The 19,417-nt window shown below is 38.7% G+C and overlaps 1 protein-coding gene across 5 annotated transcripts in view; it reads left to right on the top strand.

Annotated features, from left to right (window-relative positions):
* The window catches only part of Ptprz1 (protein tyrosine phosphatase receptor type Z1), a 176,234-nt gene that overhangs the window by 33,505 nt on the left and 123,312 nt on the right, over window positions 1–19,417 (top strand). For all 5 annotated transcript variants that reach the window (XM_055608131.1, XM_055608132.1, XM_055608133.1 and 2 more), the window contains exon 2: window positions 17,676–17,741. In XM_055608131.1, coding sequence (XP_055464106.1) covers window positions 17,676–17,741 — 66 coding nt within the window. The remainder of the gene's footprint in view (window positions 1–17,675; window positions 17,742–19,417) is intronic.

Genomic DNA, 19,417 nt, shown 5'->3' on the forward strand with positions numbered 1-19,417 from the left:
TTTCCTGTTTTCTTCTGGCTTTCAGAGGCCCTCTGTAGCGGGTTCCGAGGTTGTTTCCTATTTTCGTTTTCTTCTGATGTACATCCTCTTTGCCTTTCAGGATGGGGATTGAACATTTTAGTTAGGGTCCTCTCTTTTGCTTAGTTTGTTTAGATGTACAGCTTGACAGCAGCCGGCACTGGAAACATACTGCAAGAGATGCGGGCAGAGAGATGGCTCAGAGGAAAAGAGCACTGGCTGTTCTTCAAAAGGTCCTGAGTTCAATTTTTAGCCACAATATGGTAGCTCATAACAATCTATAATGAAATCTGGTGCCCTCTTCTGGTGTGCAGGCATACATGCAGGCAGAATACTGTATAAATAATAAAATAGATGCCTTTCTGAATAAGGATTGAACATTTTACCCAAGGTCCTCCTTTTTTAATTTTTTAAATTAATTACAGTTTATTCACTTTGTATCCCAGCTGTAGCCCCATCCCCCATTCCCTCCCAATCCTACCCCCCTCTCCATCTTCTCCTCCCAATCCTACCCCCCTCTCCCTCTTCTCCTCCCAATCCCCTCTCCCAGTCCACTGATAGGGGAGGTCCTCTTCCCCTTCCATCTGACCCTAACTTATCAGAACTGGCTGCATTGTCCTCTGTGGCCTGGCAAGGCTGTCCCCCTCAGGGGGAGGTGGTCAAAGAGCCAGCCACAGAGTTCACATCAGAGACAGTCCCTGTTCCCATTACTAGGGAACTCACTTGGACACTGAGCTGCCATGGGCTACATCTGAGCACGGGTCCTAGGTAATATCCACGAATAGTTCTCAGTTGGAGTATCAGTCTCAGAAAAGACCCCTGTGCCCAGATAATTTGGCTCTGTTGTCTCCTTGTGGAGCTCCTGTCCTCTCCAGGTCTTACTAACTCCCCCTTTTTTCATAAGATTCCCTGCACTCTGCCCAAAGTTTGGTTATGAGTCTCAGCATCTGCTTTGATACACTGCTGGGTAGAGTCTTTCAGAGGCCCTCAGTGGTAGGCTCCTGGCCTGTTCCCTGTTTTCTCCTTCTTCCGATGTCCATCCTGTTTGTGTTTTGAGGGAGGATTGATCATCCTACCCAGGGTCCTCCTTCTTGCTTGGTTTCTTTAGGTATACAGATTTTAGTATGTTTATCTTATCTTATAGGTCTAGTATCCGCTTAAAAGTGAGTATATACCATGTGTGTCTTTCTAATTCTGGGATACCTCACTCAGGATGATCTTTTCTAGTTCCCACCATTTGCCTGCAAATTTCATGATTTCCTTGTATTTAATTGCTAAGTAGTATTCCATTTTGTAAATGTACCACCATTTCTGTGTCTAGTCCTCTGTTTAGGGACATCTGGCTTTTTTTTTTCTTCAGATTCTCGCTATTTTGAATAAAGCTGCTATGAACATGGTTGAGCAAATGTCAGGGATAGACATCAGAAGAGGATAAAAAACAGGGAATAAGACAGGAGCCTATCACAGAGGGCCTCCTACCCAGCAGGGTATCAAAGCAGATGCTGAGACTCATAACCAAACTTTGGGCAGAGTGCCGGGAATCTTATGAAAGAAGGGGAAAATAGAAAGACCTAGAGGGGACAAGAGCTCCACAAGGAGAGCAACAGAACCCAAAATATCTGGGCACAGGGGTCTTTTCTGAAACTGATACTCCAACTGAGGACCATTCATGGAGATAACCTAGAACCCCTGCTCAGATGTAGCCCATGGCAGCTCAGTGTCAAGTGAGTACCCTAGTAAGGGGAACAGGGACTGTCTCTGACATGAACTCAGTGGCTGGTTCTTTGATCACCTCCCCCTGATGGGGGCAGGGCAGCCTTATCAGGCTACAGAGGAAGACAATGCAGCCAGTCCTGATGAGGCCTGATAGGCTGGGGTCAGATGGAAGGGAAAGAAGACATCCCTTATCAGTAGATTAGAGGAGGGACATGGGAGATGAAGAGGGAGGGAGGGATTGGAAGCAGATGAGGAAAGGGGCTACAGCTGGGATACAAAGTGAATAAATTGTAATAAATAAAAAAAAAATTTAAAAATTTTAAAAATAAAAAGAGATGCTTATTAAGTTGGAAGTGCATTTTGCATCACCTGCCATTCATTCTATATTCAGTAATCCCTCTTATTCAGCTTTGTATTATTCATTGAACCCATATTCTTTACCCGTTGAGGTTGATAGATTTGCTGGCTTCTGCTGATAAGTGATCCCCAGACAGAAAGAAGAGAGGGGGATGTTACAGGGAGATGACATGTCATGTGAGAAGAATATTTAGAAGTGCATGCATCTCATACATGTGATAAGAGAGAGGCAGTGGAAGGGAATTTTCACTGTAGTTGGGCTTGATTGTATTATTGCATCCAAGAACATCAGTGAAGAGAGAGATTGAAGCTCAAGAAATCCTAGAGGGGGTGGGAGGAGAGAAGTGTGGACATTTGTCTCCATGAAAGAGAGAGAGAAAGTAGTCAGTGAGTGAGGGTGGAAATTAGTTGAAAGGTGGAGAGGGGGAGTATGTAAATGGATGGGCAATGGCTACTATTTTCTCTGTGATGACAACAGAATGAAAGGGTTGGCTCCTAATCACAGAGGGAATGATTGAACACAGTCACTGCTCTCTCTAGGAACAGAGAGGACAGATTTGTGAGAGGCAGAAAACACTCCTCTGAGACAATGAACACTAACTCCGTTGCTCATTCGTTGAATTAATATGTATTAAACACCTACAAAGCATACTGTCAAATGCCTAGATAGGTGCTGGGAACAAGACAGACACATTCTGAATTCTCAAGGAATTTAAAACTAAACACACTAAATAAATAATAAAAAATATGTTAGACAGTTTATGGTTTGGCTACAACTCTGAGAAAGCCCATTCTGCAGTCAAAGGTCGTGAGTAATGTGCCACAGGACAGTGAGGGAAGGGGTGTGTTGGGGGAGGCAGAGAAGATAGAAAGTCAAGACATCCAGGTAGAGGATGGCTGAGTCAGGGCCGTGGGGCAGAAGAAAGTCTGAGGGCAGCAAGGTGTTCTACTCAGTGTTTTTGGTTTTTTAGTTTCATTTATTCACTTCACATCCATATGGTATCCACTTCCCTCCTCTACTCCTGACCCTACCCCCTTTCCCTCTGTCCCCCTCCCCCTTCCTTACTCCTCAGAAAAGAGGAGCCACCCCTACCAATATTGTACCTGTTGGGTTATCCCTTTACCAAAACTTCCTTAGCTCTTACATACTACCTGAGGGCACTGTATACTTAATCAGAGGTCACTATATAACTAGGTACTTTATAAATTTCTGATTAGGCTGAGATCTGAACTGGTTTAAGCACCTTGCAAACCATGCCATAAAAGTTTTCATTTGTCAGATCAATAAGGTGCGTGGAATGCGTATTTAGAAGTTTCAAATTGATATTTCTCTGAGTAAATTTGTTTATTTAGCAAATATAGAATTGGTAGGATGTTGCTATGCTTAACATGCGCTAATTTAATGAGTATTACAAGCGATCATACAAATGGTCTGTAAAACCAGAGCTATTTTGAGATGAGTTACTCTGGATATTGCCATAGTTACCTCACCTCAGCAACTAAGGGGGGGGGAAATGCTCTCTCTTTGTTTATTAACATCAGTACAATCATGAAACATTGATTGAAATTTCAAACATACAAGCAAAAGATTCTAGGCTTGTTTACAAAAAAATTAAAGCATTCCAGAAATCATTCCTAATGTTCATACAAAAAAAATAATCTAGTTTACTCACTGGGAAAACTTGGAATCAAGACTTGGAATTACTTAGCCGCTCAGTAGGATTGCTGTTTTAATCACATCCTTAACCCCTATGCTTCCATACATGATGTCCATTTAAAAGAAGCACAGACCTGCAGCTTCCCCTGGGGTTGCTCCAGCTCTGAAAGCCCTTATGTTTTTACCACCATCTTAAATCACACCATTTGTTAATGGTTGCTTTGTATTTTGTGGAGTTTTTAGTGGTTCTCTTTTGTCCATGTGCATGGAAATTGTTTTTTATCATTCTCTAACTTTCTGATAGTAATTCATAAGACAAAGGTCGATGTTGTCTAAGGCCCCGAGAACGCTTTAAACACAAGAGCACCATGGCTTTTTCTTCTCGTCACCAAATATAACCCTTTGGGGATGCAGAGAGTGAAAGACATCCGAGGGTGTCCATGGCGATGTGCTAGCTGAGCGCAGGAAGTTACTGTGGCGTTAAGCCCTGAAAAGGATTGATTGTTTTTGTGGAAAATCCTCAAGACATGCCTTGAATTCAGAGTCAAGTTCATTAAAATCATAAATCATCTGCTGAATCAGTCTCCCCTTCCCTCTCTCCTTCCCTCCCTCCTTCCCCCTCCTCCCTCCTCTCAAATACCTTGGCAGTCAGTGTTACTTTAAAGAACCTTTAAAATTTTTTATTAAATGAAGAAATTGATGGACAAATTGGAGTCACTAGAATATACTTTTTAGGAGCACACTTCTGCCTTGAGAAGCTTCTATTGGACGCTTGTTGCTGTTACCAGCTACAAAACTGATTGGTGACTTCCATTTCCTTCCTAGTGTACCAGGGCTATGCTGGTTCCACATGTAAAAACACTCCTCAGGGTTTTCTTACTATTTCATAAAGCTCTTCAAGGTAGATTGGGCATTATATGCAGAATCAATGAAAATCTGATGGAATGGCATTAATTAATGTTGCATATCCATGAGAGAAGAGGGTCTTTCCCCCTGAGTGAGAATCCACCCTTAATAAGAAACAGTCACGTAAGTATATGACACAAGGCATTTCAGTCAGCTGAAGATGCATAGCATCATTTAAAATCAAGCAAATCCGTAATCTCTATAAACCATTTCTCAGGATGTGAGGGTGGCTTATAATTTTAACACTGTGGTCAAGCCTCTCACTGGCAGGAAGGCTGGAGCAGGCAGATCCATGCTTGGGAGCAGCTTGGGTGACACAGCAAGATTCTGGTCCATGCTGCTAGCTTACGGGCTCTCTGAGAACAAAACACTGTGAGATTTCCTTTTGAAAGTTGAACATCAGTGTGTATTTCGCCTGTGTCAGATCATCAATCAAAACAATTTTGCTTGAGTGAGATTAATGCCATAAAGTATAAACTTTTACTAAGGTATAAACTGCAGGAAAGTGTGCCTGCTTAGTCATTAAGAAACGTATGAGGGCCAGAGAAATGGCTTAGTGGGTAAAGGTGAGTGCCACTAAGCTTAACGCCCTGGGTTTGAGCTCCAAAACCTACCTGTAGAAGAAGACAACCATCGCTTAAAAGTTATCTTCTGACTTCCACTAATGGGCTTGCTCCCCCTGCCCTGACACAAACACATGCGCGTTAATGATTTTTAATCCCTGAAAGGAATCATCTTTCTGTTTCATTATCTTGTGTCTTTGTGGTACAGCGAATATAAACTTTAAGGCCTAAATCCTTTCATGAAAGCACCTTTTATTTCCCCTTAACAGGCACACAGAGATACCTTCCTGGGGGTAAAAAAAAATGCTACCTTTGGTCTGCTGTGAGATGCTCTTTTGTCTTTACCCCTCACCATCATCATAGGGCAGGAGTGTGTTAATTACCTTGAGGCGTCCCAGTGGCCTAATAACTTAGATGCCAGTAGAGTCCTGGTTTCAATCCAGGTCCCAAACACAGCTTTGGCTTGTTGTCTCTTCACATACTCACAAATGAAATGGCAAACCTACAGAGGAAACATATTTGTTCCAACTGAGTTAGCTAGTCCAATCAAAATAACACCTAACCCCTAGCTTACCATTTGTGATTGTGTGTAAAATGTACCGAGTGAGATGTATCTCCCAAGGCTATTAACTACACACGGAACAGGAGTGCTTTGTGCATATTGTTCCTATAAGCTCAATAATCCTGTGCTTTCTAGGCCAGCTAACGAGCACTTCTGAGCATCTGCCGCTGCAGTGAGCATTCATGTTTCAGGCAAAACCAGTGAGCAGCTGCTGCAACAGTGAGCCAATAAGATCCGGTTCTGTTGTTAGTCAAGGCAGGACACCGACCACAAGCTTTGAAGAAACATGTTGTGATTGGTGGTTGAACTAAATCCTTTTCCTGAGGCCAACTTTGCTCGTTCTGGGAATGAGGATTGTACAGATTCCAAGATCCAAAGAAGGGATGGGGGCACGCATCTGTAGGAGAGAGGCATAGGCCTGGCAAAGAGTATAAATGTGGGATGGAGAGGAGGCTAAATGCCAGGCAGAGGAAATAGCACACAGATAAAATCCAGTGGTACAAAAGGCCCTTAATAGGACTTGAGCAGTTTCTGCTTGCCCCATACTTTACAGTGGAGAAAAAGAAGATGGGTAATAGTTACTACCTGATTGACTATTAGCAGTGAAACAGTAAAACACATACTAAGAAAGCAGCAAATGTCATTTTTTTTTAAATTAAAAACACCAGTGGCTAATGTGGAGTTGTACTTGCTAACAATGGAAAGCAACTGCCTAAGAATGTAATCAAACATCTTTACATTCAGACTGATTAATGCTGTCATTAAATACATATTGTTTTTTATTTACCAGTGGGGAAAGTCACTGTAAATGTAAAAGGTTTGAAAATTTAACAAACAGTGGACCTAAGCTATCTTTAACCCCTTTTAAAACAAGGAGAGGTTTAGCATTCTGAAAGTCTTGCTGCTAAAGTTGTATGTTCTGTCCCTTGTAATATCATGTATAAAGGACTGCTGTGAACTCCTCTTTTACATGGAAACAGAAGCAAGGGACATGACTTTGTCAGGGTCATCTCTCAAGGTGTCATTATTCTCCCTAAGCATGAAGTGAGGAGACACACAAATAATTCCAAATGTATATAATTAAAATTAGGCAAGCCTTCCATGTTTGCCTTGACCTCTTTTTGAAATATATTCATCTGGTTTAAGTAGCTTTAATCAGCAACAACACATGCCCTATTCAGTTCATAAAAGATACTGGCAAATCCAAAAGTTAAATCACTAAAAGCCCACTGAAAAGGCACAAGGAACTTAATTATTTTCAAACGCTTCCTATGAGTAATTTATTTTTTTCCTAGACTAGTGAAAACAGCCTAAATGACATTAATGGCAAAAATGGATTTCCAGTCTATATCCTGGAAAGGGGTCAAGACAGTGTCTCTGTTGTGCACAGACTTAACTGTGTGATGACTCTATCAACATGCTGGCAACATTTTTAAAGTACTATCCATACCTGTTTCAGAATAGGATAGCATTAAAAGCTGCCAAATTTTACAGCTCAATGTATAGATTTTGGGGTTTAATTTTATCTTTAAAGAAATCTACTAGAATTAAGATGCAGATGAAGATACGGCAGTTTCAAGGATTTGTCACACACCAACGACCCTCTTGGTCTGACCTGGGTGCTGTGGGGACAGTCTGTGAGTTAGCTCTGGCCCATGGTAGTCTCAGCACTGAAGGTGCCTGTTGGGTAGAGACTTGGTTGTGTTTTTCTAAGCTTGCCTTTAAAATTCTCTTCATGCTGCATCTCTGCATGCTGTTTCTTGTGAATAAAGGTTAGCTTTTGTTGTCAAACCCAAAGTGACAAGTTAAAATGGTTTTCAGTGTTCTCTAGACTGTCTCCCGAAGTCATAAGAACATATGAAATGATCAAAATCAACTCCTTATGGTACCATGTAGAGAAATTTACATTTCTACATGTGTAGTATTTACAAAAAAAAAGTATCATAATTGCTGGTAATGGTTTCAGTCCTGTAACGTTAGAACAGTATGAGAATTTTGAAAATATAGTCTAAATGGCTTCACATTCTCTAATAGTATGAACATTACATAATTTAAATGCCTCCATTCTCCACATTAACTTATTTTCCAGTAGCTAGCTCTTATTTGCAGTGCTATCAACATCTTGGCACATGACCCTTTGTTCTGTCTCCTGTTAGGTTTTTTTTTTAAATATATGATTATTGTGTCAGAAGATATGAAAAAATGTTCAAAATATTGATTCGCTTTTTCCAACTTACATTCCAGAAAGTTCACACTAGGTCATTTTCACTCTTGTATATAAAGGAACATGCTGAGATTCTTTGAGCATTAGTGAACAATAAAATAACAGTAGCAATCCTTTGATATTCTGTTCATTAGACTCATACTCTCAGTTTTATTTAGCGTGGACATGTATGTGTGTGTATGTATGTGCATGCCATGTACTTTTACATGTGTGGATAGGCGCATGTGTATGCACATGGACATGGAAGCCAGAGGACAGGGTTGGGAGCTGTCCCTCAGGTGCTACTCAGTGTCCTGTCAGGAAAGATCTCACACTAGCCCAGAACTCTCCAGGAAGACTAAGCCAGCAGTGCAGTGAGCCTTAGTCTCCACCTCCTCCTCAGGACTGAACTTATAAGCTCACCATCACAACTAGGTTTTTTTTTTTGTTTGTTTTTGTTTTTTTTTTTTTTTTTTTTTTTTTGTTGTTGTTGTTTTAAGTCTTGAGTTCTGGAGAGAAAGCTTTGGTTCTTGTACTTACAAGGCAAACATATCCTGAACTTGCTTCCCAGCCCCAATCTAATGGTTCTCAGTAGATCTCTTTTGCCTGCTCTATTTATCTATCTATCTATCTATCTATCTATCTATCTATCTATCTATCTATCTATCTATCTATTATTGGCTGGACTGATGTTCCAGTCCCACCACTGGAAGTCTTGCCTGCTTACAGAAGATGCCTGGTTCAGGCTCTGTATCCCTCATTACTAATAGTATTTGTTATTATAGATTCCAGGAAGTTTTCATTGCACTAGGCTTCCATATTGACCCCCCCAATGCTCCCTAATTCCAGTTGTCTCCCTCAGTACTTTCTCCCTCTACCCCCTTCATCTCATTCTTTCTGTTTCCATCCCTACCTACTCCCAATCCACCCAAAGAATCTAGTCTATTTCCCTTCCTTTAGGGATTTGCCCAAGAGTGGTATAGCTGGGTCTTGAGGTAGATCACTTCCAAATTTTCTGAAGAACTGCCATATTGATTTCCAATATGGCTGTACAAGTTTGCTGCCCCACCAGCAATGGAAGAGTGTTCTTCTTGCTCCACATCCTCACCTAATTTTTTCTCTGATCATATTTTGCTCATATTGATATGTAGAAATTTATGCTTTGAACATAATGATTATAAAAATATTAACATCTATACACATCAAATTGTCTTCTAAATATTTACTTTTTTATGATATTGCTCCCAGCATTTACAGCATTAGTCAGAGAAGCCTCTTTTTGCAGGAGGATGATGATTGTGCAGAGATTGATAATGTGCTGAAAATAAGTGACTAATGAATACTAAATCCTAAATAGAACACTTCTATCATTCTTTTCAAGGCTCAGGGACCATCAGTGAAGAATGCTTGGAAATAATATTAGAGCCAGAGGGATAAGGGAGAGGAGTGTTGAATGCTGTCTCCTAGGCATGACATAGTTGCTGCATTCAAGAGCTCACAGTGTTTTGATTACCTGTACAAGACTGAGCCTGTCAAAGTAACATATGTATGTCCCTTTAGCAAAACAAGAGTTCAAGTTTCCCCCAGTATGGCCTGTGACCTCCTTAGCAGTGAGCTTTTGATTCTGTTTGTACTGCTGGGCATGAATTCCCTCCAATGAGAAAGCAATTGGTTACCTTTATGACAGCCATGCCACTACTGCAGTAGTGAGCCACCTTGACTGGCAGGTCAGGAGCATATCACCACGAGTTTACAGCTCCGTAAGACTCTTGACTTTGTTTCCTCAACAGTCTGCACAGAACCTTCCAGCACCAGAAAACCAAGGAGAGGAGCAATTCAAACCTGATTTGTCTATGTATTTTTCTTGTTATTTTGTGCCCTTTCATAAGTGGCACTGTATTCTGTAGCTGTTCATACTAATATGCAAGTTGTTTGGAAAATATGAGCAATCCATCATAGAATGGAACAGCAGATGTTCTGCTACACTCAATTTCAGCGGAAGCAGAAGAACAAGACTTCTTGGCAACAAGACTTCTTTATATTACTAAATAATAATGCACTATTACTATACAGATGATTTGATACTACATAAAAAACACAATGACATATAATGTAAACACAATAGCACATTTAATAATTTATGCTCTGTTTCCTAATCACTTCCATGAATGTTTTCTTATTTGTATTTCTCTTACTACTTTTCATACTTTCAGCTCATTACACGTCCCCCCCACAACATGCTGATATTTCTAATTGTCATTTTATTATTATGACATAAGAAAAAATTGTATTTTTCTTTTATGTCAGAACAAATTTATGGTTAATTCTGGGTGTAATGTAGGTGGCTGTTACTGTGTGATGGCAATTAGTTGCGCATCTCGTCATCCTTTTTAATAAAAATGGTATATAATCTACAAGCTTTATTTTTATACATCAACTTATTCTGCCTGCAATCATGAAACCTGACACCACTCATTCAAATCCATGAGGAAAGAGTTTCAAACTTAAATCAGATTCTAAAAGTTTTACTACTATTATTGTTGTTATTATAATTTAAAATTGTGTGTATATGTGTAGGTTCATGCATGTAAGTATGGTGCCACAGAGGCCAGAAGAGGGAGTCAGATCTCCTCAAGCTGGAGTCAGAGCTGAGACATCTTTCTACCCCCAGACTTTAACTATCAATATCCAAAGTACAGAGAATGCTTTAAATATATTCCCATGGTGCTGTAGAAGCACATTCATTACCTTGAGATTAGATCAGCAGTTTGTTAATTCGTAAAAAATTCACATTATCAACTAAACAAAGAATTTAATTAAGTTTATGTAAAGTCTAAATTAAATATATATGAATATACAATATTTTTGAAATTTTATGCATACCCTCGTCCCAAGACTCGGAGGTAGAAAGATTGTAAGAGCCGCAGGTGGTGGTTGACTACAACAAAAGAGTCCTCAGGACATGACGGGTCATTGTGCACGTGAGCTCGCAGCAGCTGTCACTGCATGCACGAGATCAAGCCAGATAAGATCCTGGCACGCATAGGTGATCATGAAGTCCAAATGGCAGCTGAGGCGTGACTGGGGAGGAAGAGTCAGGTTTCTTCATTGAGATAATCCTTGAGAGTCTAGCATGGTCCAGAAGATGAGTCAGTACCCAGGCACACACTAACAGCCCTAAGCGGACTCAGGAAGCTTAACAAAAAGAGCACATGAATTTTGAAGAGAAAGTGTCTATTTGGGGATGGGAAAGAGTTAAAAGGAAGGAAATAGGGAGTGGATTTGATCATTATATGAACACATAAAATTCTCAAACAAAGGAATAAAATGAATGTTCAAGATTGAAGCTTGTCTATAAATAGAAACGATTATGTGATTTCTAAACTATTTTGAATATCTGCATTTTTCTAATTTATGTAAAACAAGCATGCATGAATACTTATGTGATAAAGATTATTATGGGCATGGTTTGAGATTTTAAAAAGCAAGTTTAGAAATATAGATAAGTCCCTGGAGGTTATAAGTATGTGTTGAAGGTTAGGAAAATACACTAAATACTTTCCAAGAAAAGCCTGTGAACATTTTGAGCTGTCATTACAAACAGAGTTGAATAGAGTTGGTAAATATCCTCACTGGGAAAGCACTGATAGTCTTCAATGTCTTCAGAACAATAAAATTTAATTGCTCACCTCTGATTCTTCCTCATTCCTAGGAGATATACATATTTAGTCGGATGTGTCACTACTGGAATAACTTTTGTAGAAAATGACTCCCTTCGTTCCTTTATTCTTCATGACTAATCTTTCTATATCTTTTGTTAACTTTATCATTTGAATTTATTTCAGAGTTCTGCAAGCAACCACTTTTTTGTCTCTTTAAGCTTACTTAAAACTTATTTTTAATCTAGAATTCCTCATTAATAATAACATATATTAATGTTTCCTCCTTTTTGACACTGTATCCCTTCTTAGAGTTTGAGACTATAGATTCTACTGTTGCTTTTAAGCCTCTGCTGAAGGGAGAAAACCAGTGAAGTGCTCGTTTTTACCACTGGAATGTGGCTGCAATTGAAGCGCTAGAGTAGGCCCAGCAACTTATACATTTTACAAAGAATTGTGTTTTTTGGAGACTTGGGTTACATTTATAGTAACTAATGGTTGGAAAATGCCTGATCAATTACTATATCCCAAGCAAGCTATATTATCTGACTGACTATAATTAGTCAAGTCATACCCCAAAATGTTGTTTGTATTTATGTTGCATAAAAGTGAAAAAGACAGGCTACACAGTCATTAGAAACAAACAACAAGAAAATGTGTAGAGAAAAGCTACTATTGATTGCTTTCTCTTAAGCAAAGAATTGTGTGGGCTTACATTAAAATGATGCTGAAAACTCTTTACTCACAGGCAAATTTAATTTTACATGGAAAGTTTGCATTAGTTAACTGCTGACCTTTGATCGCTTGGATAATGAATTAGGTTTCTTGTAGAAAGAGAATGACAATCCCAGCAGGGAAATGTGAGCATGTATTATGGTCTGAAGATGAACTATTCTCTTTGGCTTCTTGTGGCATGGGTGTGGTTTTTTTTTTTTTTTTTTAATCTGGTGGCACTATTTGGAGAGGTTCTAGAAATGTTAGAAGGTGGGATCTATCTGGACTGTGACTGAGTCCTTTAGCGTGTAATCATCCTGGCCTTGCCAGTCTCTCTGTTTCCTGTCCTGCTATGAGAATACCTTCCCCCTCCGTGCTCTCCCACAGCCATGATGTTCTTCCCATGTATGTGGGGCCAAGAAGCCATGGACTGAATGCTATGAAGCCAGGAGCTAAAAAGAATCTTCCTTCTATCATTTTGTCTCTATTAGGTATTCGGTCACAGCTATGCAAATGTAGTATCTACCACAGAGAAGATTTTAGTCCTGTTGCTTTGTCCATAGACGTTCTTTCATCACAAATGGAGTCTTTCCATAAATTCTTGTTTCGAATATTATTTTATTGTTTTCCTCAAAGAGGAGATTTGTTTTATTTTCAGTGACAGTAGTTATGACTGCTGTCACTATCAATCTTAAAAAAAAATCATTGCTGCATAATATCTGCATGTCAAAATATTTAGTGGATTATGCTGTGGTGATACTAGACTGTGTTAAGGTTCCTGGCCTCTTGTTCAAGCTTTTACAAGTCAGCTAACTTTCTTCAAACATACTCTTAAAAACCCTGTTCACTTCAGATGAAAATATTTATCTTGTCACTACATAATCTTTTTTGATATACATCAACATTTACTCATACACGAAATATATTCAACACACTTCCATCAACCCAAAGACTTCATTCTTTCCAGTAAATCAGAAATTCCAGGAGGAAAAGGAAAAAAAAAACTGAAAATTAAAATTGGGAACCTTGATATGAACTTTTATCCTGGTGAATATTCCCAAGAACATGTCTCTAATGACGTGCAGATTTGTGTGAGAGTTTGGCTGAGCCTACAACTTTTGGAAAGCTCCATGGTTTGCCACTCCCAATATTCAGCCCTTTTCTTCTGCTGGAACAAGCAGTCCCTCTCTTCATGGCTTTCCTTGTCAGCCTTTCTCAAGAGTTTCCAAAACTCATTCTAATTCTTTGGCTAATTCCCCACCCTTCCGGATTCTCGTCATCAACAGTCTCTTAGTCTCCTTCTGCTGCAGAGCCTTAAGGATGTCTTTAAAGTCTATGAGATGTAGAAATGTTTGTTTTCTTCTTTGGCAAGCCCCATCTTTAGAAATTGTGAATACTAAACTTCAAATTTCTATCTGTGGTTATATTTTTCCTCTTTTCTTTTTCTGTTCCCTTTCATATTCTGGACACTGGTATGACTTTAAATATGTGTATAGCATATCTCTGTATGTCCAGTCATAACACTGTCCTACAATCTGAAGTTGGAGGCAGATGATAACGTACTGATCAAGATGTAACAGAGACTTTTTTTAGAATAAACTTGCAATCAGAAGTGTTTTTATAATTAAAATATTTATGATACTTCAGTAGGAAATGAGTATGTCATTTTTTTTATTTGAATAGAGATGGTTTTAAAATTTGAGAAAAAATAGTAGCAGTAGTAATTACCAAATAAAGTAAAACTTTCCTTTACATGAGTATAAAGAGAAATAAATACACAATTGTGTGTATGCTTATATGTATATTTCTATTTTCATCTACATAAGTTTGAAAGATTTTTTAATTTTTAAAATTTTGTCTGTGGGAGTTATGTGCTTGCCATGGCCCACGTGCAGAGGTCAGAGGACAACTTGAAGGAGTTTCTCTTCTTCCACTATATGAATTCCCAGGATTGAATTCAGTCATCATTCTTGGTACCAAGTGCCTTTATCCACTGAGCCCCTTACATTGATGACTAAGATGAAATGGGCTGAAAAATGAATGTTTAAAGTCGCCCGAGAGTATATAAGCTGAGTCTCTTGCAAGTTTTAAAGGAAGTTCAAAAGTCACTTCATTAAAGAAAACATTTTTCATAACAAATTTCAGAGGAGCCTAAGAACGTCACCCATGTACATATTCATTTACATATATTCATATGTACACTTCCTCAGAATCTCTCTCCTGCTCTTATCACTACAATACACATTTAAACAGAATGTAGGGGTTAGGGCTGAGACTCTTTTTTTCTCAGCTGAGGTTTTCCTCCTCTGATCTAGCTTGTGTACAGTTGGCAAAAAACTAGCCAGTACACAGACTTAGCAGGTATTTAAACTAAAAGAAATAAAAACATCAAAGCTACAGAAACTAAAATCCACACAAAAAGAAACCACATTATAATTTATAATTTTAATGAATGACAAATGCTTAAGCACTTCGATAAATCATACTTTATGTAGGATTTCCTGGCTTTCAGTCTATATAATGCCAGGGGGAAAAAGTGAAGTGAGCCTCATCCCTTTCTCCTTGTTCACTGGAGCTATCACATCTCATCTATCAGACCTCTGAGTGCAGTTTTTAAAGTGGGATACTCTCTCACGCCCAAGGTCTATGTAATTAGCATATGAATGTGTACCGGGTTTGTTTGAAGTAACAATTAAGGAAACCATACATAAAGGAGCTGAAGAGGGATACCAACACCTGGGAATCCTGTATTGAGAAAGCTTTCCTAATGTATGTAATTAGAAACCAGAGACAAATAGTCATTGTACGGTGATAAAGTCCTATAAGGAAAGCCAGAAATCGGCTCGCGGTCTGCTCTCATTCTTTGTAATGAGCCATTAAAGGAAGGGATTATCGTCACACTTACTTCAAAGGAACACTGGTTGAGCACAGTTTTTGCATGGTATCTGGTCGTGGTAAGTCATAAAAATGCTCCTATGTCATGAAAATACCTAATTCATTTAAAACGATACATTTAAGATGCATACGAGATTAGAAAATAATTTCTGTGGTGTGGATTCAAAGGTTTAGGGAAACGTCCTGTTGATTGCTAGGACAAATCATGTGTCCAATCAATCCTCTATAACAGATTTTTTTCAGTTGTGCTAGCAGACCTCTTGCTTCTTACATGGTTTTGCTTTGTTTTACTTCTCTCGAAGTTATACAAGGATCCTCCTCCAGGGACAGTGCCTAGTAAAGTCATTAATCGGTGAGCAGAAGCTAGGCCTTAGTGCTTTGTTTTTCATGATTGCATGCACAAACTATTTCTCTGGCATAATTGTCTCATCATGAACAGAAAATTTTCCCCTAAATTCTTACAGCTTAATGATTTCTTGGTGTTTTCCAATACCCAGTTGTACCTATTCCTTTATCCTCAGCATTTAAATTAGTCTACATAACTGTCATTTTAAGAGAACTGGATTTAAACAATAGACAGTGAACCTAATCTCATCTTCATGTAGCAAATCAAATATATGCAACTGTTCCCAGCAGTGTTATTCATTATACATCCCAAATGGGTGCCACCCGAGTACCCATTGGATGATGAGTAGGGAAATAAAATAGGATCTGTAGGTTTTCAAAACAGTTTTCAGCAGGCAAATTTAAACATTCTAGAAACAGTGTTTTCAAAGCTATTGTGGTAGAAGAGAAAAGCCAGAGCCAATCTAACCTCAGCTCTTAAGGTTTTCTAAGGGCTACAATGAGCTGCTGCGAAAGACCTGAAAGACATCCGAGGAAAGCAGTAGGTCCCCAGTGCCTGTTAACAGACTTTTTTCATGGGAAAAATAAACTCAAGTGCTTGCCACAAGCAGCAAGTACCCACACTGACTCTGCAAAACAAGGATATCCTTTCCCTTGATGGCTGCGTTCTTCAGCCCTGCTTCCCAGTACTCGAGAAGGGAACTTCTGGGCTGGCTGTTAAAAGATTTCTGTATCTCAACATGAAGAGGGAGATATTAAAGTTTCAGCATTTCTTCAGTAAAATTATAGTCTAAGTCAACAAAGGTTAGGAACCAAGCACCAGGGACCAGCTGGTCAACATTTAGTCATGACAATGGGAGGGAGTTGAACCTGTCTTGATTGCCCTATAGTGGAATATGTTTGAGTGGTAAAATTGGATAAAGTTGTGGTACAAGCATACCATGTAGGAGCTTTGAAAACATTACGTGACTTGAAGTAGGCTGATCACAGAATCATTCCTGTATAATTGTGTTTACATGAAATGTTAGCCATATGCATATACACAGGAGAGTAGGTAATAAGAATAAGAAATACTCTTACCAATTAATGAAAAACATCAATATATCATGTGCATATATGTGTGAATACACAGGTGAGAGCTATACAGTCAGTATCCTGTTTTTAAATGAGTAATGTTTCCCAAGTTTATTGGAAAATTATCTGCGGTCTTTTCTGCATAAACAGAAACTTTTCTGTGAGCTACACTGATGAGGTAGACACAGCCTGCAGAGGTCTCTTACTTAGGCTGGAGATGAAGCAGTGGTATTCCTGTAGTCGGGAACTAAGGGTTAGGGCACAGGAATTAGCACCGTGAGCCCTGATCCCTGAAGGCTGAAACAGGTTGAGGTACATTTGAATTACAGAGAATGGATCTGAGGCTATAGCTCATCTTCTTTCTCTATGAACTGTGTGCTACATTCTCCCCAGAACTTCTCTGCTGGGGCCATGAGGCATCTGCCACTTTCACAATGTTGGAAGCTTCCCACGCCTTACCTCCCCAAGTACTTCCCTTTCTCAGGGGATGAATTCGCTACAATGTCTAACACATCCTCTCTCCCTATCACGTTCCTTCATACATTAAAGATTTCAATCTCCTCAAGACATCTAACTTCATCTTATGCTAGAAGAAAAAATAATTGGAACACAAGATAATCAGTGAGGCTCTTTTAAGAATTTACAGTTGTGTGTTGGATTGTAAACCCCAAGTGTCTTCGAGCGACAGGGTTTTAGATTTTGAACTCAGAGACAAGCTGTCCTTTCTGGCCATGTCTTTCATTGTGATGATGCCTCTAACCTCTATGTTGCTGAGAACTTTGCTCTGTCTCTGCATAAACTTTAGCATTCCTTAAAAGTATTACTTACAGTTTTCACTAACTACTCCAGAACAGGGCTGTTGATATTGATAATGATGAATGGAAATGTTGCAAGGGTGACATAAAGAATATTAAAAATAACCACTTGTGGTATGGACAATTTATAATTTTTTAAGTTTTAGACACCTTTTCCTGCAAATTAATCACCGCGGTTTTCTTGGTTCTAGACTGGGCTTATGGATACTACAGACAACAGAGAAAACTTGTTGAAGAGATTGGCTGGTCCTATACAGGTAAGATATTACTTAGACTGTGAGAATTAACAGAAAGTTTCTTTGTTTTGTATCCTGAACTATATGTAAAAGGAACTCTTATAGCCTAGTACATTATTTTAGTTTAGCTCCATGTGATCCTATCAATTAGTAAAATATAACTGGTAAAAATATTTTTAGTGGGTTTTTTCAGAAGTTTGGTAGTATAGCATATTGAATAAAGCTGAGCTTAGTTCTCAGGACTTTGTCTCTATTTCTTGGGAATATGCTTAACTTACCTGAGAATGAGTCTTTTGCATCTGTGAAGTTGAGGGCTAGGCTGAGCATGAAATGAGTTAATGAAGTGTGATGCACTCGCTTAGATTTTTTTTTAATGGAAACTTCCACTAATACTAGCTGCTGTTAGTGATTGTTTTTCACTCATTTAACAAATGTTGATAATGTACATTTTTGAGAAGGATCTTCCTTCTGAATGTCTGTGACTGACTTCATCGGAGACAAATTCTAAATAATTGTCTGATTATTGTGCTTGGCTTGAACCATCACAAATATTTGAAGTAGTTACAAAGAATTCTACCCATATGTCATGATCGAAGCCCTTGGAAAAAGTGAAGCTGTAGTGTTGACTGAGGAACACCAGAGGAATCTGCATGGTCCACGCATTTGGCAACCGCTTGGGATATTTTTGAAGAGCACTGTAGTTGGTCACTGATTAGACACACAAGCAAGTTGATGAGATGAAATCAGAAAAGAGGGGCCTGACTATAAGCCTGGCCAATTTGGGCTTGACTTTACTAGAAAAAAAACAAAAAACAAAAACAAAACAAAACAAAAACCCCCCAGCAAAATGTTAAATTTTTTGTAGCTGGATATGCATTCTCCTTTTATTAATTTTGTTAGTATACAACATAATGGGTTTCCTTGTTATCGTCCCATGTGCTTACAGACATTCCTTGATCATATGCACCCATGTGCTTCCTTCTCCCTCTTGCTGGGTCACTTCTTCTGCCTAACTAGTCCCGACTTTCCTTTGCCTTTTATTTTTATTCTTACTTTAGGAACAGTACACATTCGTTGTAGAAAGTTTAGAAGCCATGTTCAAGTGCGCAAAGGGATATAAAAATAACTCTTTAACCTGTTAAGTGATAGCTACTAATAAACGTATTATGGGCCTTTCCTGAAAGTTGTTGTTGTTGTTGTTATTATTATTATTATTATTATTATTATTATTATCTTAGGTTTGAATATTTTGTATATTGTATTCCTCTGTTTTTGAAGTTATGTTTGTGCCTTTCCACATTTTAGTGATGATTTCTGCTGGTTATGGTCCTTAATGTCTGCCTGACATTGAAGTGATTAGAAGTTTTATTATTTAATGACTCCTTTTGTGTTCATAGAGTTAAGTGATAAGTGTTGTGGGCAATTATACCTTTATCTTCATTTTTCATTTATTTACATGTGATTTCTAAATAAGAAAGTGGGTATTTGGGAGAGTTCCAGTACGTCCTTTTTGAAGTCCATTTTGAAGAGATCACTCAGTAGAAAAAAGTGATTACTCACTAAGCGCTACTCAGGATTCGTCATTTCGAAGATCTTTACTAATCTTATAGGTTTCTTTCTTCTTTCCTTTCCTGCCTTTCCTGCCTTTCCTCCTTCCTTCCTTCCTTCCTTCCTTCCTTCCTTCCTTCCTTCCTTCC

This window comes from Psammomys obesus, unplaced genomic scaffold, assembly GCF_907164565.1.
Source record: "Psammomys obesus unplaced genomic scaffold, mPsaObe1.curated_primary_1811, whole genome shotgun sequence".
Classification (NCBI taxonomy): domain Eukaryota; kingdom Metazoa; phylum Chordata; class Mammalia; order Rodentia; family Muridae; genus Psammomys; species Psammomys obesus.